The sequence below is a fragment of the Cuculus canorus genome, chromosome 5, assembly GCF_017976375.1.
Source record: "Cuculus canorus isolate bCucCan1 chromosome 5, bCucCan1.pri, whole genome shotgun sequence".
NCBI classification, from domain to species: domain Eukaryota; kingdom Metazoa; phylum Chordata; class Aves; order Cuculiformes; family Cuculidae; genus Cuculus; species Cuculus canorus.
Window position 1 is genome coordinate 43,372,563 of NC_071405.1, and position 24,164 is coordinate 43,396,726.

The 24,164-nt window shown below is 39.0% G+C and overlaps 2 protein-coding genes across 6 annotated transcripts in view; both read right to left on the reverse strand.

The window, feature by feature from the left end:
- Positions 1 to 10,214, reverse strand: part of LOC104068913 (mucin-5B) — a 48,164-nt gene extending 37,950 nt beyond the window's left edge. Inside the window, exons 1-7 of one of the 5 annotated variants that reach the window (XM_054068492.1) lie at positions 9,911 to 10,214; positions 9,529 to 9,691; positions 7,151 to 7,349; positions 5,250 to 5,505; positions 3,653 to 3,767; positions 2,207 to 2,294; positions 156 to 289 (exon numbers count right to left, since the gene is read on the reverse strand). In XM_054068492.1, coding sequence (XP_053924467.1) covers positions 156 to 289; positions 2,207 to 2,294; positions 3,653 to 3,767; positions 5,250 to 5,505; positions 7,151 to 7,247 — 690 coding nt within the window. In that variant the 5' untranslated portion in view covers positions 7,248 to 7,349; positions 9,529 to 9,691; positions 9,911 to 10,214. Of the gene's footprint in view, positions 1 to 155; positions 290 to 2,206; positions 2,295 to 3,639; positions 3,768 to 5,249; positions 5,506 to 7,150; positions 8,275 to 9,528; positions 9,692 to 9,910 lie in introns of those variants that run through there. The other 4 variants (XM_054068490.1, XM_054068493.1, XM_054068491.1 and 1 more) reach the window with 4 other exon arrangements.
- Positions 10,215 to 17,366: 7,152 nt separating this feature from the next.
- MUC2 (mucin 2, oligomeric mucus/gel-forming) overlaps positions 17,367 to 24,164 on the reverse strand; it is a 67,378-nt gene continuing 60,580 nt past the window's right edge. The window contains exons 60-70 of the mRNA XM_054068123.1: positions 24,021 to 24,121; positions 23,825 to 23,856; positions 23,469 to 23,646; positions 22,809 to 22,913; positions 22,176 to 22,216; positions 21,395 to 21,517; positions 20,888 to 20,986; positions 20,109 to 20,237; positions 19,431 to 19,470; positions 19,012 to 19,141; positions 17,367 to 17,625 (exon numbers count right to left, since the gene is read on the reverse strand). Of these exons, the coding sequence (XP_053924098.1) occupies positions 17,367 to 17,625; positions 19,012 to 19,141; positions 19,431 to 19,470; positions 20,109 to 20,237; positions 20,888 to 20,986; positions 21,395 to 21,517; positions 22,176 to 22,216; positions 22,809 to 22,913; positions 23,469 to 23,646; positions 23,825 to 23,856; positions 24,021 to 24,121 (1,237 nt within the window). The remainder of the gene's footprint in view (positions 17,626 to 19,011; positions 19,142 to 19,430; positions 19,471 to 20,108; positions 20,238 to 20,887; positions 20,987 to 21,394; positions 21,518 to 22,175; positions 22,217 to 22,808; positions 22,914 to 23,468; positions 23,647 to 23,824; positions 23,857 to 24,020; positions 24,122 to 24,164) is intronic.

Here is a 24,164-nt window from a genome sequence, read left to right on the forward strand (position 1 = left end):
AAGACTATAATAGGATATTGTTTCAGCTGTAAGATCAGCATTTTCCTCAGATTCATGAGCAGACCTCTGAAAAATTCAGTTCAATACATATTCTGTAATTGCCTTGTTTCAACACAGTCTCTCCAGGTTTATACTTCTTGGCAACACATACTTACATATTTGCCGCATCCATCATCTTCCCTCCTAGGATGTCTTCCAGAGTGGTCATCTGGACTCACATCAGCACACTTTTCTGATGGATCCTCTACTTTGTGGAAGTTCCCAAACTGCCTTGGATGCATTTTATACCCTGCAAAATCCCCAGATGCATCTGAGTAACTTCTTGCAAGTCTTTAGAGCAATTAATGGGCTATAAAGATGCACTTAATTTCTGGGCTCTAGGGCAGTATGCTCTTCATCAAAAGCCCAAATTTAACCACAACATCCATATTATAGAGGACGACAGTCCGATATAGCTTCTGTTGAACCAGAGCCAGAAATCTGGCACACTTTTGTCAAGGACTGATATTCACCCACGGCATTTAAAATCACATACTGCTCCTGACTGTTCTGTTGCATTTTATCACTTCTAGAGACTTCTGTTCATTATGGGTGTATTTGATCTTACAGCATTTTGTATTTGCATATGTAATCGTCATACATTTTAGTTTGCCTTTCACTATCACAATGTAAAGTACAAGTTTAGGTGCATATATTTGTAATTATCTGGAAATCTATTCCTTTTCACAGGCTAGAGAAGGACGGAAGAGGGACCAGGAGAAAGACAAGCACATAGTACATGTACATAACCTTTACACTAACTAGAGGGACACGCTTTCCCAAAGCATTACCAGAAACTTGATTCTGAATGTAAGAAATTTTTCTGACAAAGTCTGAAATTTTTATGTTGGAGAACATGCATGAATTGCCATTCTTTTTTTTTTCTTAAAAAGTTTGCTAGACAGATTTCTAACCAGGTCTATTCTCTTATACTGGCTCAATCCTTTAACTAAGTGCAGGCCTGAGAGAATGTGATTTCCACTGAAGCTTTGTTTTCAGGTGTTTAAGCACTAACTTTTCTGGAAACAGAAGTTCTTCCAAAGCCCTGAGTTCTTAGAGCCATGTAATTTGCCAAGGAACTCAACTGACATTGAAAAGTGTAAAAAAAAATGTTTCGAGAAGAGCTTCTCCTTGCAGAAATGGGATTTTTCTTTCTGATATTTTTTTCCTGAAGAAAAGAGAGTGTGAAAGTGAGAAGACATTTTGCAATGGATCTTAGCCTGAGCAGATGGACTGACTGTGGACTACTCAGCTCAAGGAGAAGGATTTTCTCAGAGCAGAAAGGAGGGATATGGGAGGCCACCTGGTCCCCAGGCATGGGAGCCTGTTGTCTGTGGAATCAGATGCATAAGAGTCTGTTTTAAGTAATGTTTCTCTGTGGCAAACTGTTTCTTCAGAAAAATTTGAGCCAGTTTTAGTTTTTACCTATTGCATTTGTAAATGCATCCAAAAAGCTTAATATGAAATATGAAAATGAACACATAATCTATCACTACAAGTGGTATTGTTAATCAAATCTCAGGATTCTTTTGAACGGTTGAGGTAGATGAAAATATTTTTCTTGTGACTTAAGAAATCCAGGAGTTAGGTGAATGAATGATGCTACAACTTTGACTTCATTCCCACAGCTTGTACCCCAGGATGTGTGTTTCTTTTTGCTCATACAACCTGCTGCAGGATTGTAGCCTTAGCTGTTTGCTAAGTTGGCCCTTCCAGTTCAGTGCAATATCTGAAGGTGGCAGTGGGTGGCACCACGGTTTCTCGGTTTCTGCAGAGATGCTCAATGGCTCAGTGATGATGGTCACACTTCATACCAAGCTGTAAGTTATGGAAACGGAAGGACAGAAAATGCAATTGTGCCTCATTTGAGCCTACAAGTTCCTTAAAGTTTGCTGCTATCGTTGGGAAACCTGGCAATGTTGCTGCATGATAGGCAGGCAATTAATCTGGATCAAAGAGTTTTGAGATTCTTGCAAGTCTGCAAACAGCAGAAGAACCCACGTAATTCCAGAACCTCGTAAAATACATCATGTGTATATGAAAAGGTCTGTGTATTTCAGTGTATTTCAGGAAAATTGAAATCCAGCTTAGAGGAAATAGATACCAAGATTTGTGTCACATATCAACAATTCTGTTCTGTGTGGAATGTGTTGTATTCATAGCCTACCATCCAAAATAAAATCATTCTTCTCATTGCCATCATAGTTCCCACATAGACCACATATTTTCTCTTTGTATGTTTCTTCCAGGTCCAGCTACAAAACAAAAGGGAAGAGGAAAGTTAGAGTTTAAAGGCACTTCTCTACATTAGCAGCACATGTTGTAACGTGGTTCACAGTAGAAAAGCACAGTAGCAGAAATGCTCATTACCAGTTTCTAGCAGTCTCCTTCTCTGTTAAAAAACTGCCATAAAACTAACCTGCAGAGAAGCTGAATTTAAATTGGAAGACAATCCTCTAGCAATTGTTTTTCCTACTAGCTAATGAGCTAACCAAAGCATGATGAATGCTGGAATAATCACTGGACCAGTGATGTCTCGTATAGAGACACTGGTATATAGACATGTGGTACCTCTTGCAAAGTACCAAAGCTCCACTCTGCGCATGTCAGATAACTGTGCTCTGATGTGGATGCTGTGAAGAAGCAGCTTCTTCTCAGCTTTCAGCCCTATCTAAGGCTTTTTTTCTAGTCCACAGGCTAAATGGAAAACTCAGCATTTCTAAGGGTGACTCTGTCCAGTGTAATTTGTTCTGCCCATACTCAGGGGCAAAGAAGAGCCAGGTTAGAATATTATTGCCTTGCTAGGTAGAACTATTGCACCTAATCAGTTCTGTATGCTTGGCAGATAGGACTGGCATCACTCAGGTCCAACAAAAAAAAGGCAACACTTTTCCTACAAGTGTATCAAACTAGAGTTGTGCCCACTCTACAGGTGGTGCCTATAACACCTCAGATACTAATTAGTACAGCCAAAAGGGGGAAGAAGGTACATAATTAAATTAGAATTTGAATGCCACTTGATAGATTGATTTTTTTCCTCCCTATTCACCTTCTGCCCTCTTTGTCTTTCTGAGCTGCAGAACATGATATGCTACTTAATCTCAGTCCTGATTGCAAAGAATAAGTTTTCACATCCAAAATTGTGAACACAGTATTGCAGAAGAGGATATTTTTGGGTGGATGTAGAAAGGAAAACTCCCGCATAGCAAGACTCTGGAATGACAGACGCCAAGGCCTGAACTGGCCACACAGATTAGTTTCCCACAGAAGATGTACATCAAGATAGAGCATAACTAATAAGTCAGAGCTGGAAGGACTAACTGTACTGCTGTCATTGTTCTGTGGACAAAGCAGATACACTACAGAGGTCCTCTGTCCAGGGTTAACAGTGGCACCTTTTGTCACACAAAATTAGTTGGGAATGCTCAGATGTTATGACTCCATATCCCGGCTCCATGAAACTATTACCTGGTTTTGCACATCCCTATCAGCTTATGATACAGTACACATCCCTCCCACAATATCGTATATCAACACAATGCCTGCATCCAGCTCTGCTTTTCATCATTGATGATGTTCACCAAGAGAACAACAACTAACTGGCTGTTCATACTAGAAGAGTGTCAGCCCAGTTCCACTTGAGTGTCAGGCCCAGCTTGGAAGTGACTTGGAAGTAAGCACACGTGTCCTCAATCAAGATACTCTTCAAGCTGAAGGGCATGGGAATCCTGGAAAATGGAGGGAACATAACAGATTTTATTGAAAAAAAGGAGATTGATTAAATGATCACAGAAATATAGGAAGAAGAATTAGCACCAAAAGGAGATAAATAAGCCATGGGGACACTCTTTTCAAGGTCGGCCTTCATCCATACAATACAATTTAGGCATGATCATCTTGTCCACTGTGACCTTTTACAAACCTTAATCCAGAACAAAATTTATTTTGGTCACAAGTGTATCAACACCATATTAGCCACTTGATTGATACCAATGCAGCTCCATGTGTTTACATATACTGAGGACGTAACCCAAAATATTATTAGGAACAAAATGAAAATACTGGAAAAACAGTCCTCCCCATAATGACACTGCAGGTTTACATCATCCCGCCAGGCTTTTCTTGAAATTTGGGGATCACAGTGGTGAGAAAACATGCCTCTTCTGTTACTCATGTAGTGATGTGGCATAGATCTACATTACTTTTTCATTACTTTTCATTACATTACTTTTATCAATTACCACTCCTTTTCGCAGAGACTGAAAAACTTGGAAGATCAGTAAATGGCCAAAAGATATGAGATTTCTTGCCCCTTTGATTTAGAAGATACATCTGGGCTTTGTTACAATAATTACAACTGAATGATGCTATTCTTTATTTTGTTGTTATTTAGAAGGCTGTGAAGAGAAGACAGCCCATATGTTTGCAATTTTCTCTATAACAATGTTCTGAAGGCTTTTTCCAGAGTAAAAGCCTGCCTTCACACCTATATGCTGGGAGAAACCCACGACAATTGTCATGAGAGCTGTCCTTAAAACTGTGCCAAACTTTCAGCTACTGTTGCATATGGTTTTAAACTTATTGAGTATTTTTACCCTTCTTTTTGCAGTTTGCTTTCTGGTTCATTTCAGACTGGAATTAAAGGTGTAGATTTTGATTTCTGGAAGTTCTGTCTTTTGTGTAAGAAGATAACAATCCAAGCTCATTTGCAAAGCAGTGCAATTTTCTATGCTATTCTATCAGGAAACAGAAAACATTTTGTGAAAGAACCACCTGTTTCTGAACATCAACATACAACAGTAGTGTTAGTACCGTAAAAATAATTTTTTGAGAAAAAACCCACAAAGTTTCTACAAAATCAAAACCTTTTATAAATAAAGTGTTCATTTTCTCTCTTTCCTTCCACCTCTCCCTCCCAAATCAAAGCAACATTAAGGAGACCCACACTTTATGTTTTTATAGCATACATGTAGCTTTTTGCTTGACATGTTGGTGTTGATCCCTGGTAGACGTAGTGAACATGCTTCTTGCCTCCTCCACAACTATGAGATGGGCTTTTCACAATACCCTGCTCAAAGTGCCATGAACAATATCATACACAAACATTTGCACCTCTACAGTATAGGACCACTTTCTAGACAGATCACCTCTTGCTAATGTGTAGTAATAAAATTGCTACACATGAAAACAACAGTATGGTCTTTTCTCACCTGTTCCCATTCACTGTGATGCCCGTCTCCTTCACCTCCAAGATTACTCCATCAATGGTGACAGTGAAGTAGATCAGGAAGCTATTCTTATCACTGCGCCTGATTTGGATGTTAAAGTCCTGGTAGCTGTCATTGCAGTGTGAAGCGAAGACATATGTGCAGGTTCCAGGGAAAGTGAACTTAACATGGTCAAATGTATGAAAATGGAAATTGCCCCAGGTGGCACATTCACTCCTACTGACAGTAGAGACCTGGACTGAAGAGAAAGTCATAGGAGGGAACTTAGAAATTCACCCCTCATGAGATGCTTTGGGGTTTTTTGTTGAAAAACAGTAAATGTGAGATTTTCAAAGGCAAAAATGTTAACCCCTGGAAGATACTCGCTCATAGGAAGGAGTTTCATATCACTGCACTTCAGAAGCCTGTGTCAGAGATGCCTCCAATGTAATCAAACGATCCCAGGCTCCTTTGAGGTTAACAGTGAGAAGCAGAATGTGTTCATCTTTCCTACCTCACATACCTATGTAGGAAGAAGATGCTCCAGGACTGCAGGTTTCTCTCCATTTTCTACAAAAGTTGTTGAGAAGTGCCAATGTAGATGGCACTCCTTGGCATTTACACTGCAGGTATATTTACACTGTAGGTATCTAAACTAAAGCAAGCGGAATTCCATCCTGGCTGCCTACATCTCATTTTCAGTTTTGAAATCCTTCTTCTTAACACAGGCAAGACTTTGGTTTGAAGTTTTTGATAGAGTCCCTTCCAGGAGATACCACAGGAGACATGAATCTTCAGCAAACTGACGGCTACTGATCTTAGCAGTTGAGGCTGCCAGCAGCTTCAGCAGTGAGCTCAGAGCTACTTGCTTTCACCTCAACCAAAACTCATGTCTCGAACCTCTGAGTTGTACCTCTGTTGAAGGTATTGATACATACTGTAAGTGCATTTAAGACATCACTTCAGAAAGCAGCTTTCATACCTCTGAGCTGCACAAAGCCAATATAAATCACCTTGAACTAGATAAGGTATGCTTGCTACAAGATGCCTTTAGCACTTCTTCTAGGCCCATCTGAAGGAATGACAAATGTAAATATGCAAATTTCTCTGTATTGTTTATGTAATATGTTTAGTTAAAATTAACATAGCAACATCAATCACAGATCAAATAAAAAAAGTCATTAATGTACTCAGTGAACCAGCAGGGGAACACTGAAAAATTCGGTTCTTGATGGTAGAAATGTGCAACACAAACTCAAGTGCCAAAAAGTCCTTACAGAAACTGCTTTCTATTTGACATAGGTGCTTGCAGCACTAAAGTGGAGTAGGGTAATTTAGCACTTTTCTACACAATAATGATTGGAAATGAGAAAGTTTGGCTACTTTTGGAAGTGGAGTTACTAGAAATACTAAGACTGTAATAACTGTCACATCAGTTGCTTGCATATTAAGCAACTTGGAAAAGCATAAGGTGTTCAAAACCAGATGAGGAGATAACAGTGCAGACCACAAACAATGTGATTACTTCCAATGCAGTATTTCATACTGGTCAATTAAGCCTAGCAGGCATTACGGTACCATACTTCTTCGATAAAGAATATATATGAAGTGTGTTAAAAAGCTTGTCACGATTTTTTTATGATGCAAACTGCATCCAGAGATTCTCCCCTTTACTGTTAGGCACTCAGTACACAGAACAGTTTATAAACTACCTAGTAGTGAAAGAAAAAGATAAAGTACTTAAATGGCTGAAATTAAGGATGAAAATGGTCAATATAAACAGTATTTGGCATATCTACAGCTTGTATATGAATATATTACACATCTTCATTTGACAAATCTATTTGTCACCAGTGTAGAGTAATATGTGAGCAAATAATCTGAGAATTGTATTTTTTTCTTACCTATCTGAAATGGTTCTTTGCCCTTGCAAAAACTCCAAATTAGGCAGAAGATCCAAAATGACCTCCCCTTTTTTATTTCCATCTTGCCATGAACCATTAACTTGAGAATTCTTCCACGGAAGTGTTTATTCCTGGCTTATAGGCAGATTTTTATAGTCCAAGAAGTTGGCGTGAGAACAAAACATTGATGGCAGGGTCCCTGAAAGGTGGAGCTTCATTCAGTTTTCTTTCAGTTGTTCATGTTTAGCACTCAGGAACCTCCTGTCTTTCAGGCAAAGCAAGTACCCAGTTCTCTCTTGCTTTATGTGGAAACAGAGAGCTGTCCTTTTCTTATTTCCTCTCTTTAATATAGGTCCTCCCACATCCCACCCCTACAGTGATGCTTTCTCTTTGGCAACAATAGTATTTCATAACAAGCCATCATTGCCCTCTTTCAGAGCTTTTCTCTGGCTTGCACATAAACACAGTAGTCCCCCAGCCCAAGAAAAAATGTCCGTTGCTTCTGGTAGCTTAAAGGCTACTTCTAAATGTTAGAGCAAAGAATACTGTAAGGACAAGCGTAGTGTAAGGTTTATTTAGATCAACAACTTTTGGCAGGAGGGCAAAGTCCTTTAAAAAGTGTATACAAAATATCTTACCAAAAAGGCCAGATATTTACCACTTCAACAGAACGGGAATTATATTAGTCCACAAAGTGAGTTTTTCACCTCTACAGCACAAATGGGATTTAATTGCATCAGTCAGACACAGGAAGTTAATTTATTATTTATGCACACAGAGGTAGTGGTTTCTCCAAACAGCATAAAGGGGCAGTGCCCAAGTCCCACCAAAATGTAGACCATCATTCATTCCTTCACCTTCTAAATTACACTGCTACAAAGCGATCCCTTGGTGCTCTCAGAGTACTTTAATACCCCACAAATACACATAAAAAAATCCAATGGGCTCAGTCATGAGCTGTTCTACTTTCCACAGCAGTACAGTTCTTAGATATCCCGTTACAGATATTTGTTGTCAGTAACTTCAGGGTCTGTTTTCAAGAATTACTTGCTCTGTTGGCATAGGCTGATCTAGCATTGCTTCATCTTATCCATTCCACGGGGGACTGCCTCTGACAGAGATGAAACCTCTGACCTAGTCCTAACAAATCAAACATTTATAACAGACACTCCCACACTCTCAACTGCTCTATGCCCCTTTGGGAATACACTAATGCCAAAACTATTCCCAGTAGTAAGTGGGCACATATACATTTTAAGGGGTCTTGGGTTTCACCCTTGTTGCGAGTCCTTAGCTCCATTCTGTCCATGCATTCACTGGTGAATATGCATGCTCTTTTATCTAGCTGGCAGATAGTAAGCTGCTCCTTGAAAATTGCATCTTGAGAACTGCTTTACCAAGCTTTCTGGCATTTACAAAGCTAAGTTTCCTAAAGTTACACCACCACTTCTTATAGCCATGCACCCTACACAGTTACGAGAAGCTTACTAAGACGTTTGTAGAACTGCAGGGGTAAACATCTGTCAAATGAAGATTTGTGGCTGCTTTTGCTCTTAAGAAAATCCTGCACTAGTGGGTGAGAACATTGTGCAGAACATGAAACATGAGTTCATGTTACCCCTTTCCCACTGTTCATGCCCTATTAATTCCATTGTCATTTGCACTTGAGGCAGGGCAGTACTGTCAGGTAAAGTCGGTTCTTGAAGCCCTGCCATTTTGGCTGGAATACAGAACTAACACTCTCTAGAACACTGGTGATGGAAGGAATAGGTTTTTGTTGCTTTTCCTTTTAATCACAATGCATCTTTCCTGATGATTTCCACGCAAATAGTTAAAAGTAAATCAGCAGGATCTCTAGCAGATAAACCAAACTACCAGAATATACTATTGTAGACATGAGGATGACCTGAAATTGAATACAGTGCAATAGTAACTCTCACATTCGGCTGATTCCTATGGTGAATCAAACTGAGTGACTTCAAACTGAGTTTCTGTTCAGGACACAGAACAAGTGTGGGGAAAGGCTGTGAAGCACGGGGAAAAAAATCTCATAGGTCAGAAAATCATTGACACTGATAAAGAGACCTTACCTGAGGGTAAAGAAGGAGAGCTGGAATCTATTCATTTTCTAAAATCAAAGCTAGTGTCAAAATCCAAATGCAGAACTCTGCTGAGATAAAGTCTGTTTTTTTTTTTTTTTTAATCATGGACCTCCTCTTCCCTTCTAATTCCTACCTAGGCAATCAAGACACTTATATAATTCATACTGGTATGAAAGCAGAAAGAAGAATAAGGCTCTAGGATTATGATTCCTGACCATAGGAAAAAAAGTCCCTTTATTTCCAGCATGCAGCACAAAAGCAGCAGGAACCACATACTTGTCAAAGACAGCCTTCAGCCTTACGTGACAAAGACACGGTGAGGCTGACAATTGCAACTCCCAGCCTTTTGTCTTCTATGTGTAGGGTGGTTCAGGGGTATGCCACGGTGGGCAGGAGGGATGAGCTAAGACATGATTTCACCCAACTAGAGCTTAGGGACCTGGGAAGAAAATGAGCAGCAGATGTTAAAAAGTGTCAAAGGAACACACAGACTAAAACACGTAATTAGTTCAACCATCATCCACTTATGCTCCACTCAGCAGAGAAAGTAATATCAATCAACTGGGATCCTCTCCTGAGAAAAGCAAGAGCGCACCTCTTGTTACTCGGAGAAACAGAAGACTAAGTCCTCTGACTCTGTACCTAGACATTTTCTTACCTCTATTTGTCTGTTCTGTCATTTTGGCCATTCCTTTACCATTTCTTGGGGAGCAGAGTTCCTGCCAGTGATTAACCAGGGTGGCTACTTCTGGCTTCTCCGCAGACACTGCTGACTACATTCCTTAGAGATCCCTGGATGCTTCAATCCTCTGCAATGACTTCATGGCTACTGATATGGGAGGGATATTTGCAATCAAATGAAGATTCTATACTGAAGTGTGGTGATACTGAGGTTTCCAGAAGAGATGTATAGTAGCTTTTCAGAAGGAAAGTCAGACTGACAGGGAGCTTGTGAATATGTTGATCACTTACCACTGAATCATTGCTTTTGCATGCATGCAAGTTATTACTATTCCCCCTTCAGAGTCACACTGGGATTAATAACTCTTCCCTTTATTGGGCCCTGTGGCATAAGAGGCCTTCACTCTGCTGCAGCTGAAAGAGCAAAAAGAACAATTCCTTTTGGCCCCTTTACAGCACATTTCATGGATCATTTGCCATTAAAGGGTATGTGATTTTAGTAAATAAAATAGGTAAATATTAACTCAGCTTCCTTATTGCCACTGCCTCAGTGGAGATAAGCCATCATGAAGCTAATGTAATACACCACTGACTCACCTCTTGTATTTTTTATACAGACCTGGTAAAGAGGCACTCAGATTGTGGGCATCTGGTGAATTAATGGCATTCATAGCCAGCCATCAATACTGAGGCCTGGTGGTTTCCTTTGTATCATACCTTTGTGTCAAAAGATGATCCCATATGCATTGTAAAGCCTTAAGGCTACCAAGACTTTTGCAACACACCATCCTGGGTCAGTCCAAGCATTGGTGGCATTCAGCCTGGAAATCCTCTAACATTCATTCTAATCTCTTAGTTTCTAGCAAAGCTGGTACTGCTTCTTAAAATGTGAATCCTCTATAAAACTGTTTTACAAGCCCTGCCTAGATGATAATTCTAAAGAAATGACACGTACTTCATTAAAAAGGTAACGTCAGCTAGGAAAACAATTAATTCTGATTTGGTGCCGAGCCTTCCTGTGCCAATAATCCACATGGTAAAAACATCTGAAGTGAATTTGGCCAAATATTTTGCATAACTGATGGTTGCAACATTATTTTGCACATTCTACATTGCCTGAAGAATTGAAGAAGAACATGGATTATCTGTTTATCCTTGGTATAATTCCACAGAATTTAGGAAATTCACATCAAAGATTCATTTGATCTACTACGTTTGCATCCACCATACAATTTGAAATGGCTGACAGTAAGTATAAGGTGATCCTTAACAGGCAGAGGAAAAGAAAGGAATGGATCTCTGTCATTGCTGATTAAAATACGTGAAGAATACCTTCAGTATTTTAAATTTGATAGGTGTTTGGGCATTTTCTTACTTTTTGCCTTAGCATGAACACAAAGATACTTAACCTCTCACCTTGCCATAGGGTTTCTTGACTTTTCCTGAACTAATCAAAGACATTAGCTACTCCTGTTTTCAAGGAATCAGTTAACTACCTTTTTGCTGTTTTGTTTTTTGTTGTTTTTTTTTAAGAAGATGTAGACCTTTTAATACATGCATGTAAGGGGTAATGATGTGGCTGATTGGTGTTTGTGCACACAGGTCTCACTGACCTATTGGCATTCCTCACTTAAGAAAGACTCCCTGCATGGAAAACTCATCAGGAGTATGGGCCCATGAACATTTTCTACTCAAGAAATTTTTCTTTAAAAACACACCCTGATTAAAAATATAGAGTGGCAGAATAAACTGAATCCTAGGCCCCATATGGGGAAGGATATGAACATTCTGCTTTAAGAATTAGAGCTTTATGGGTTTCAGGATCGAGTAGATTCCACTGCTTTTTTAAAAAGCTATTTATTGTTTCATGGATGCCAAGACAATTCAGAAGAGGCCACTGCATACTTAATACTGAAGTCTCTGCAACTCTGAAGTTACACGAAATTACATACTCAGTAACCATATCCACCATGACTGAAAGTTACTGAAAGCCAAAAGAAAGGCAAAGATATGGGGCAGAGAAAAGGGTGAGGTGAGAAGCTAAGCAATGTTGACCTGCCTTTTTTACCTCTATTGGACTTACACTATGTCCCTATTAAGAATCTTATCTAAAATTCTGTCAGAGTATTTCTACTGGACTCATGAGATTGGGATCTTTTGAACATGAACCATCATATTTCACAGTAAACGTTTCTATGTCAGCTGAGTTTCAGAGCTTGCCTTGCTTTGAACACAATAGCCACTAAAATAAAAGCAGCTTTGTAGGTGGCTGAATACCAGTTTTCTTTTAAATTCAAATGACTATCGAGCCAGAGGAAATACAAGATAAATGAGGCCACGTTCTTTCCCAAGGCCCCTGCTTAACACATTGTGGAAGTTAGTATTAGCCACCCAATAGCTGACTGCCCTGAGCATGTTGTGATTAGCTTAGGTTCCTTGTGTTTTTGCGAAGGAGAAGAAAGAACACTACGGCTCCTATAGATGCTCCATACATAGTGCAAGGAGTGCTCATCTACACTAGTCCAAAATGACAGACTGTTGAAATTTCACTGCTGTGTTGGATCACAGGTGCGGTCTTGGATCACAGGCACTTTGTAAAGCCAAATTCCTTCATCACTGTTCCTGTTGCCTTTTGTTCCTGCCAAAAAAAAGAGCTACATGAAGAAAAGGTGCTCCTTCTCAACCCCCGTTCCACCATACTTCCTTTCTAACTTGGTTTCTGCCAAACAGAGTAGTTGTATATATGTTGCTTCACTTAGTATCCAAGGTTTCTTCTCTACCTTGCTTCCCACACGCATACTGATCTCTGCACGATGCTTCTCTTATCAATAGGTCAGGCTGAGAATAATGGCCTTGGTATGGTCAGGCAATAGCTTCTTCTATGTGAGAAGATTAGCATTTGTGTGACTAGCTGAATTTGGCTTTCATGACTAGTCCTTCTGTTTAGCTTTCAAAGCAAATGAGAAGGTTTTCATCTGTCAAATATGCTATGTAATATGAACAGGAATGAATTTCCAGAATTACAAGCTATTCTTTGTAAGAGTAATTGCTTATCACTGGAAGATTTCCTGAAGCTAAGAAAGAGGAATGACTGTTAGAAGAACCCATTTCTTTGTCAAATGTGGAGACAAAGCTAGCCAAGAGCATAGCAAAAGGTGACATAAAATGTCTGTCTTTAAACCACTCTGCAACAGAAATATGTTCTGAAATGGAAGTTGTTGTACTGAAGCAACATAAAGAAATACATTGTGAGTTCTGCTTATGTTTGATGACTTTTCCTAAAGTCTTGGAATAATGAAAAAATTACAGTCATTTTTTTTATCGTTCTAGAGACAAGTTTGTCAGAGGAATTCAAACATTTCACATATAAATGCTGAAAAACTGGAACATTAAAGGAAGTCCAGGTTGAACACACATGTTTCCAGAGGGTGATGCTAAAAAAACCACAGGATTTTCTACGTTAGTGATGGGAATATGACTTGTGTAGTTTGGTTGGAAGTTAGTCTGGCAGGTTGCCAGTTAAGAACACAGTTGTTTGTGGTAGCCTGAAAAGATTGAGTTAATTTAAGAGTTTGGCCTAGGAAGAGGGCTGCTTAACTTGAAGAACTAGTTCTGTCTTAAAATACCCCTATCCCTCAAAGCTTCTGCTGGGAGATGAAATTTCAGAAATTGTATACCAATGTTTCAGTTTTTGTGGGACATAGTAGTATTCTTTCCTATGACCTTAGAATTTGTAAGTCTGTTTCTGCTGCTTTTTGAAGTATCTGAGTTTGCCTTGCTGCACATGTTCAAACAAGTTCATAACAAGCACAGTAACTAGATGATTATTTACTTAGTTCTTTTATTAGGGCTTGTGTGCAGAATCGCATGTGCTTAGTTCAGTGAAGCGTGGCTTAGTGAAGTACAGTCCAACAGTAAACATACTGAAAATTTTATCTTCCCCTTCCTCTGCTACGGCACAAAGTGATACTGTTATAATACACAGTTACATCACTAAACAGGGTAAATATTATTTCAGAAATCTCTACATTGTGTTAGTTCATGGAGGGTTCTTCATGGTTTGGATATGGCTTTTTCCCCCTCTTCTGAATCACATCTCCCTCACCTCAGAGAGTAGCCCAGTAATGGTTCATGAAACAACCGTGCTCATTTTGTCAGCAAATCTTCTTAGAACTCCATTTTAACTCCAGAGGAAAGTTCTCACTGCATTACTCTAGAGTCATAGGAATAACATTGAGTCTCCAGTGCACCTGTAGGTACTTAGGAAGAAATTTTCTGAGCTTCAAACTGCCTTGGAGATGACTACAACTGGGACTGAAACCCACATTCTTCCACAGATGAAGTGCATGCCACAATCACCTTGCTTTCAGGGCAGCATATAACCTACTGTAAGGAAGGCTCAGGGTGCATCTAGAGGAATTCTTGTGTGTATAGCCACTAAGTGGCCCACAATGCACTAGGACAATGAGCTTTTTCTTTTGCATGTTATAGTGGCCAAGTGTTTTAAGACCTTCACTGAAGGCACTCAGCTGTAGTGGTCTTTATTCATGTGGCAACAGCACCCTCCCTGAGCTGCAACCAACTCAGGTTTGCTCGAGTATTTGGCAGTGGTCTCCTACAGCTAGCTCTGTGCTTTGAGGAGCAAGGACTCAAAATCACAACCTCTGGCGACCAAGGCAATAATCATGCTACAGGCAAATCCTAACTTCAGCCTGTACTTTAGAATTTCAGCCTGATCATATCTGACCTTACTTTCTTTAGGGAAAGCACCAGTGAGGACACGATTTTTTTTTAATTATTATTTTATTTTGTTTTGTTCAATGGAATATCCAAGGAGGTTCAAGCACTTCTTTGATGGCTTCAGGGACATATTCAAAACCCATGCACAGAGGAAATCTGCTCATCTCTTGCTTAGGGAAAATGTGACAAAGTGAGGCAAAATCAAGCGGTTCTTGCAGAGCAAGAGCTAGGACCCTGGTTTTTTGGTGCCTTCAAAGGTGGCATGGCTGGAAATCCCATTTGCCTCCCAAGAAGGCTTTCTCCTTTTTCAAGGCAAAACTGAAGTTGCTAAGTAACTGGTGATGAAGACAAAAAATCCCAAACAAATCACAAAGAAACCTTTCAACACCAGTGAAAGTGGGGGGGCTAAAAAGAAAGTCTAAGAGGGGGTGAACACAGGACTTGGACATTGAAACATGACAATGTTTTAACCACTCTGCCACCCAGCTGAACTCTGCTGGGGTTCTTGCTACTGATCCCTTCTTGATAGACCCCAGAAGTCAAGACAATTCCTGGAGAATGGAGAATGGAGTTATTCTTGGAGGACATAGGGAATCAAGGCCATTCCCTTCCAGCAATAACGTTTTTCATGAAGCTGTCAGTATCCCTTGCAGTACATCCTGGCTGGGAGACAATAGGATCAGAAGGTTCCACCTTCTACCCTGAGACCCTTAGGTGCCGATATTGCCTTGCGAGAAATTTCTTCAGTTTGTCCCCTGGGTTTTCCAGACCAAACTCTGCTTTTGATCTGCACACCAAACAGCTCTTTCTTAAGAAACAAAATGGTCTGTCCGCAGGATCTGGTAGGACAGGTGTCCATTTACTCTCAAAACGATTGTGGGAAGGAGCAAAAGTGCTGCTCAATGACACTACTCCTTTCTTTGTAGGGATACACAGTTAAAGCTGCTTTCCTTCTTTTCTCTCCAAAAGACTGTTTGCTGACATCTTTGCTGGATAAGGTTTAATCTGTCCCATTTTGTCATCCAGTTCCAATGGAAATACAGGTGTGAACTGCAAAGTTCTAAGGAGACTAAGAGTACAGAAAGGTGTGGAGGTATGACCTGTACAGTTTGACCTGGAATTGCCAAACACTTATAAGAACTCTCTGACAGCACCTGCTTGAGAGCCTGCTGATGGGCAGCACTGACTCAACACCAAAACTGAAGGGGCTGCTGTAATCCAGAGCACTGTAACGGACATCATGTTGTGTATACAAGCAAATTCCTGTCAGAATACTTCTGGTTTGGGTTTTTTCCCACTGCTTATTAAGAACATTCAGGTGTTTATGGGGAAATTTCAGCATTCATTCTTCTCAGAGATAAAATCTTCTACTTGATGAAGTACAAACTCCCTTTTGAAGGCAGCTTACTTTATTGTGTCTGAAGTCATTTTATGTTCTTAAACATAGACTGCCCTGCTGTGGTGAAGCCAAAATCTGCAACTTTACTCACTTATACAGGACTTCCTTATTTAGAAGTAGTTTGCCCATCAGCAGAAGGGGCAGAAAGAACCCATGCAGAACAAATGAAAAAATGTAGTCTTCAGTATAAATATAGCGTGCAGCAAAGTGTCACTACTGACTTTGAATACTTTATCTCTTTTTTCACAGGAAAAAAGGCTGATTTGATTACTCTTTGTATGTGTTTGTCTCCAGAAGCTATTTGCTGGCTTCAGCCAAATTTAATTCTAAAAAATGAAGATCTCAAAGACAGCTAAATGTCAATATATTTTGAAAAAAGTGGTTTTCACAAATGAGTCAAGAAAAAGTATGGCTGTAGTGTCAGCACAGAAATAGACAGCAAAGAATCCACAGAGGAGAGTGAACTTGTCAATGCCACAGTACAAAAGTCTCAGTCACTTCTCACAATGAAACCCTTAGAAAACCACACCAAAGCAGAAACCAGGCTTTGTTAGTTCTGGAGTTTGCTTTATAAACTCGTGAAACTTCCTTCTTCTACCAGCTATCTCTTTCCTCAACAGAAATCAGCTCTTTAATCATAATAGTCTAAAGATAGGAAACTTCTGGAGTTTTATTTTCTGTGCATTCCGAACAGTGTCTGCCTTCTAAGCTGCAATACATTTGGCAGTGAACTGATACAGTACTAACATGCACAGCTAAATGACATGTGATGATAAACTAGAAGTTTCTTCAAGTCATCTGAATCATTTCATGACGCATTATTTATCTTTGGCTTTGTTCTGGCAGACAGCATCAAATTCTGCCCCACCTTGTACATCTCCAGACAGTATCTTCTGGTATTTGGGTTTTTAAGAAGCCAAAAATAGATACTCCAAAAATTTAGGAAATGTGCCAGTTGACTTCCTATAACTTCAAAAAGCATTTCTTTCCTCTTTTACAAGTCAGGCTCAATAAGGAACCATGTGAATAAGTACAAACACTGTGGGGTTTTTTCGAAATGTGCTTTTAATCATTTAGAGGAAACTAGCTGATTATAGAAGGACCCAAAAAGCTGTGCACTTGGAAGAATACAAATTTGTGTTCTTATTTTGTGCACAAATAAATAGACCACTCTTAAAAACAATCAGAAAACAAACAGGATACAGCAACTAGGAAAAGCAAAGTTCAAAAGTAGTCAAAGACTACAAGAATTGTGCATAGTCCTTTTAGCTGAATGCTGCTCGGTGTTTTCCATTCATTTTGATGTTAAGCTGATGGCCCTCTTGATGCGGTTCAGAGTTCTCTTCTCTCTGTCATTTTCTTCCCTGCTGTGTGACTCACTGGACTGTGAGTTGCTGCATTCCGTGTTCTGACAGCTGCAGCTTTCCACATACACATACTTATGTGAAATTGAATGTCCAGAGGGGCATTTCAGTTTCACTTCCTTCACAGTAGTCCTTGATTCCCTGCAGCAGGAACAGCTGTGCTCCATGGAATTGGCCTCAGCAGAGTACCTGTTAACATGGAAAATGGCAATGTTACTCTGTACCAGAAGAAGGATGCAGAGGAGAGGGTGAAATTAGCTACAAAACTCCTGTGAGAAGTTTAGAATAATATGTAGAAGTGCCATAGTTGTGGTTAACGGCAGTGCTAAGCTCGTGTGACAGAGCAGTGGTTGTAACAGCGTACTTTTAAAATTCATTGCATTTGCTGAGATTTTTTTTCTGGTAAAACTATTAGTACTGAAGTCCTAGTAAAAAACCCAGTGAGTTCTAGAAGCTCAGCTTCCTTAGATATCTCTCATAGTCCCAGTGCCGATGGATGTTAAACACACAAGATCAGCTACTAAGGGCAGACAAAGCCCTGATAAATAAGAAAGCTGCATAGACAAGTGGCTACAATGCCATCTATAATGGCATTCCACCAATCATCTGGCTACAAGGACTACAGTTGCAACACATGAATCAAAGTGCATGACCCAAACACTGCAGTGTTAACAGGAAGCAGAAGCAGCAGATCTTCCTATCCCGATCTCACATTTGGCTTCCCAAATACCATTCCTAATCTGTGGAATCTGTCAACATCAGGCTATAAACTATGTCAAGAGCCATCTTTTTCTTATATTTGTGTGCAGAGGCAACCACAGCAAGACTCTAAGGTGATAAGGTATTTCAAAATACTAATAAACACACTAGCTAATCAGGGTTCAGTTCGGGACTGATGATCCATTTTCTCCCGTGGAATGTGCCCTGTGGCACTTTTTGTGAGAGGCAGAAAATGGCAGTTTCTTTGGGGAGTTACAATTATAGTTTTCCAGTATTGTACCAGGTGTCCTACTAGCCACTTTCTTTGAGCCACTTTCTTGTAGATTTATTTTGGAGAAAAACGTACAATGAAACTACTCTACTAATTTCACCCTTAAAGCATTTTTCTACTTTGTTTACAGTACAAATATTGTGCATGTTTGAATCTTCCTTGAAAAGATGTATGTGTGTTTCATTTTAGATATTGAGAAGCAACTTTTCAGCTTACATGCATCAGACCTGGCAGCTCTCTGGGCTCATTCCCGTTACAGGAAATAATCCATTTTCTTTTATGATGATCTCTAGCTAAGATGGTCTGGAGCAAATGACAGATAAGCCAGCTCTTTATGGATGAATGGACCTTATCATAGCTGTAGGAATCCCAAGACAATAGAAAACACTTCTCTGCTTTGTATTAAGATGAATTGACGGTTTAGTAACAGATTTTGTAATTGTGTAATTTTGTGCCTATGACTTGGGGAGCTTATAGTTTCAGATCTTCTACAGTTCTGTAGTCTACTTATTTATTGTCCCTTTTACATAAACAAGCTCAGTGCCTGAAGAATTCAAACCTCTTTGTCTGATCAGTTTACTTACAGCGAGAAGGTTCCACATGTTCCTTCACACTCAGTCATGACAATACTGTGCTCAGAACGACAGCCCTTATAGACAATAAAGTCTTTTCTTTGACGGACAGAGCACGGTGTGGGACTATCCAGAGGTGCACCTATTGGGAAAGATCAGGAAATATTCAGCGATATTTCTCCAGAAGTTTGTGACAGTTCGATACTCTCTGGGATTAATCTGTGCACCCAAAGAATTGTCTTAAGTGGTGTTTCTGATCCAGTTTAAACTTTCTCAAAGAGACTGGACTGTGAATGCTTGGAATATGAAACATAAATGCAAAAGTATCTATTTAATTACAAACGTATCAGCCTCTATAGCTGGAAAATGGGTTGACTTAAGAAGAAAATTTATTCTCTGTGTTATTGATTCAGATACACTGGTATACTTACAGGTTTTGCAACAACCATTAGGTAAGAGCGTAATAGTTCCCTAAAAGAATAAAGAAACAGGAAAAAGAATATTATTTTCTTTCCATGTACTAGAGAGGCTTTTAGACCAATAACTGAGGAGAACAATGCCGCAATGGCTGGAAATAACAATGAAAACTAGCATTGATCTGAATAAACAAAGATAATGGTCTCTTCTAGACTTGAATCTATCCATTTACAAAGGATTGTGGAAATAAAGATGATTTGAAGGAAGTCTACAGTTAACATCATGAAATCTTTCCTCAGAAAAATGAAAAAAAATGCTTTCTCAGAGAATTCTATATGTGGATGGGGAGTTTGCATGGTTTTATTACTAGACTACTGACTGAATATCTTGTGTATGTGGTTTGTGTTCAGACAAGATCCCTCACAAAGCAGTCAGTGAAGACTTTGCATCTCAGGGCTGAGCAGTGTTTTGGCTACCAAGAGACAGCTGCCAGTTATGTCTCACCTAGCTGTCTTCTTTTATACACTCCATAGGCCTGTGCATGGGTGCAGCAGAAACTTTTGCCTTTGGGACAAAGAAATCTCAGAAATGCCGTCAGAGCATAATTTAACTTTCGTTGCTTGTTAGGTGGCTGAACTAAACTGAAATGATCTATGCATTGAGCAATGAATAAGTTCTCCATATCTACTTACAGGTTTGCATCTCTCCTCATTGAATGCTGGGCAGGTAATCTCAGATGTGGAAGAGATAAATTGGTTGCGGATATTTACACAGCTATAAATGGTGCAGTTGTTGTAAGGATCATTTTTAAACTCTCCAGGCTGCAAGGGAAGTACAAAACATGGTAAGGAAAGCCAAAGGGAGTTCAGACAGAAACTTTCATGCCCTCTGACAATGACTTCCCTCTTGTTTCCCTGTCAATTATTTTTAGGTTAACAGTCATTTTGGATACACATTGTTACATGTATTGCAGTACACCACACACGGAGAGAATCCTCAGTCTTCCATGGGGTTTACCGTAGAAAAGAAAAACCCCTCTAAAATATGTAGAATACATTAGTGTTATTAAAATCACACATGCCAAAGGAAAGCTAAAGTTTATATGGTAATTAAGAACAATCCTAAACTTTCACTATACAGGGGGCATAAAATTGTTTCATATGCAGGGCTTATTAGTGTTTTCCAGTACACAGAAATCAAATAATACAGAAAAGACCAAGCTTCTAGGCATCACAAGAAAAACACTTGCGATGGGTTTGGACTTGTCATTCCAAGAAGGGCCTTCCAGAAAATTTGATTTCATAAGTCCTTCTTTCAGGCTAAAAATTTGCAGATAGGCTTTGCTTTAGATAAGCCTCTAACCTTTTAAGTGCAAGTTTACACTAAGCCTTATTTCTGACAAGGAGATGTTCCCTCTTATAAGGCAGGGAGCTTAGAAATTTGGTAGACGTGAGATGTAAAGCATACTTACACTCAAGATGAGCTCAGAACTGCTTGCTGTATGTATAACACACTTAGTCTGCACACATCTTCCACAGCATTCACCTTTCACTGGTTGATGTTCATATCCCTAGATATTAAAATTAATTAAAAAAGAAAACACTATGATAGATGCATTTTTGAGAAATAAGTGAAAGCATAGCAAGACATTAATTAATTATGCTTTCAAGTGCATTCTAGACTTCCCTTTTGTGCCTTTGGATGACAAATAGGCTATAGATGGAATAAATTAAAACACTGTAATAAATAGGCCAAATAAGTATATATCACTTCATTAAGGGCTCTACAGAAATTTCCCAGCTAATCCTCCCAACGTGAACTGAACACTATATACCAGCTCAAGGACAGCTGGTATACACATTGCAGTAGGGCTCTAAATTTCTGCTCCCTGTCCTTTGTTTATACAACTCATTGATGAAATTGCTTGTCATGTATATGGATATTTGGGGTGGGGTTTTTGTTTAAGTTTGTCACTTACTGGCTCACAATATGTGTTGCATGGAATGTGTTCACAGGAGATGATATTCAGTTGAGTGCTGATGTTAACTTCATTAGTGCAGATACAATTCTGACACTTATCAACAAAGACTGAGGAATTGGGCTATGAATTTTAAGAAAAGGAAGGTCCATATATTAGTGCGATATGACATGTGTAGCTGGCATTTCTTAATTTCCTAAATGTCTGTAAACTAAGCAATGGAAAAGAAAATAATCAAAAATACTATTGGATAGCTATTTGACTAGCCACTTATGAAGACAACATTTTAAACAGTGAATTTAATTTAACATGTTTGTATCTTGAAATCCTGCAAAGCAATGATAAATTCAGACATTAAAATGGCAGGTGTCATACAAATATCTGTAATAAAACAATTACTAGACCCAATAGAATTTACTGGGAACCTAAGTCTGCTTAGAAAAATGTTTATTTCCAAGGCTTTTCATTTTTGAAAGAGAGCCTTCAAAGTACAACAATATGCTGACAGTAAATGTGCATCATATTTTTAGTATTTGTGCGCACTTAAACCTAAACCCAAATCTCTCTCTGATACTGACATACAAACAGCTCTTCAGTCTCTTTTACACGTGGCAATCTTTTCAGAAAATAGTTAGGTTTTGTGAAATTGATGAACTTCAGACGGGAATTGGAAAATTTCTGACATATTGATTGTACTAGATAAAACTCTCATTACAATTCTGATGAAGTATACCAGCTGGTCTTTTAAGCATTTTCAGAGTCTGTTGAAATGGGAACTTACCAAGAACTCCGCATTCTCATGTACACAAACCCTCTTGGGAACTGTGAAAAAGCAGGGAATTAGGTGGTTACACAGAGTAGGGAGAAAAAAACCCAAACCAAAATTTTTTTCTTCCACAAAATACCACAATGTATACAGTCAAATACATTGGTTATTCCCCATTTCTGGTAGCAGATACGACACAATAAATTATAAGAACAAATACTGCATGTGCAAAAATGAAGGAAGATTTGGCCCAATATATGCTGTCCAGTTCATTGCTAAGAATGTCCACTTAACACATACAAGTAGTTCCTTGTTTCAATGACCAAGAATAGAATAGACACTGTAAAACTATCCTCTATTTGGGATAGTTACAGTGATATTTTGCTAAATCAAACTGAGAACACAGTCTCAATCTATTCAGTTGCTGTGTTTACATGTACTTAAAACCAGGAAAACTGAACTTGGACTACATGAGCTGTATCTAATTTTGCAGCTGTTTGTCATATCCAAAGTAGTAGTAACCAGTTTGTAGAATATGACTGTGTTTATTACCTTTCAATAGGTTAATTCATAGTCTTACTAAGTGTGATGCTAAATTATTTAATATATGATATTGTAATCATTGTAATATATTTCCAAGGGACTTACCACACTGGTACACAGGACAGCACTGATCACTGGGAATATGAGAATGAACTTCAAATCCCAGTGTACACGTGGGGACTTCAGCCACACACAAGCTTGTATTGCATTCTAGGAATAAATAAATAAATAAATAAATAAATAAATAAATAAGCCAGGAAATACATTGAATCACAACTGCTAGAAATAGGCATCCTAAGCATTTAGGACTTTCCATTGTTAGGAAATAGTCCAGATCCTCTACAAAGAAACAAACTGCAGAAAGACAACACATTTTTTCCTAGTGGATTCAGCTACTGGATTAGACATCTGCACTAGTTTATGAAACATTTTCTGCTGTGTTAAAGAAGTATCACAACAGTTACTCTCTCTAAGGCTGTAGGCCCATATAGAATTTTGTAATCTATCTACATTCTACTTGAATAAAATGTGGTCCTGAAGTATAGATTCAATTGAGACCCTTATTTGTGAATTCCGTTATGCTGAGTCATTACAATATTAAAGCGTATTTTCCCTAACACTGGACAAACTGATCTTAAAAATTATGAGCAAAGATACTATTTTGTGACTCCCTGCTGCAGGTCTCTGGTACTATACTACTTCGTACTGTTTTCTTTTCTCTTCCTAAAAAGTATAAGAAGTCTAGAAAGAGAACTATGAACTCACTGCAGGTGACAATGGGGCAGCAGGAATCTTCAGAATTGACTTCGTTGACCTCATAGAAGCCTTCTCCATCACAGCTAGTTTTATTTTGTTTGGCACATTCGTGGGGTTCACATACAATGCCATTTCCACCTTCCAGGCAAATACAGTCCTGACAGTCTACTGTAAACTTTTCCCCAAACTGTCATTAAAGAAAATAAAGTAAGCAACTGTGTGCATACCAAGAGAAGCCAAAAAAAAAAGAAAAAAAAAAGGAGCAAGAAGTTGGGACACCACAAAACAAGACTGCACCAGTGAGAAAACCCTCCCCTCCCCACCTCCAGCTTCTATTCAAAATACAAAAGCACATGGTGGCATACCTCTCTTGGTACCTTATCCACTCCAACACAGCCTGTGAAAATATCAAAATTAATTTCCATTACCAGTCATGCAACTGTAGACATCTCTACTGTATGCTGTATGACTACTGCATGCAGTCAGATCTATGTTGCGTATGAGAGAAGTAAACAACAAAATGGAAACAAATATGCGTCTAAGTGAAGCAGTAAAACTCACCACAGGTTTTCACACAGACATCTATGCCAGAGTCATACAACATTGTTCCATTAGGACAGAAACAGCCTTCCACATGTTTAGTTGAAGTTTCATTTTGTTGACTGTATGAGACAAAATGTTCAGAGAACACCATTACTGTCATAG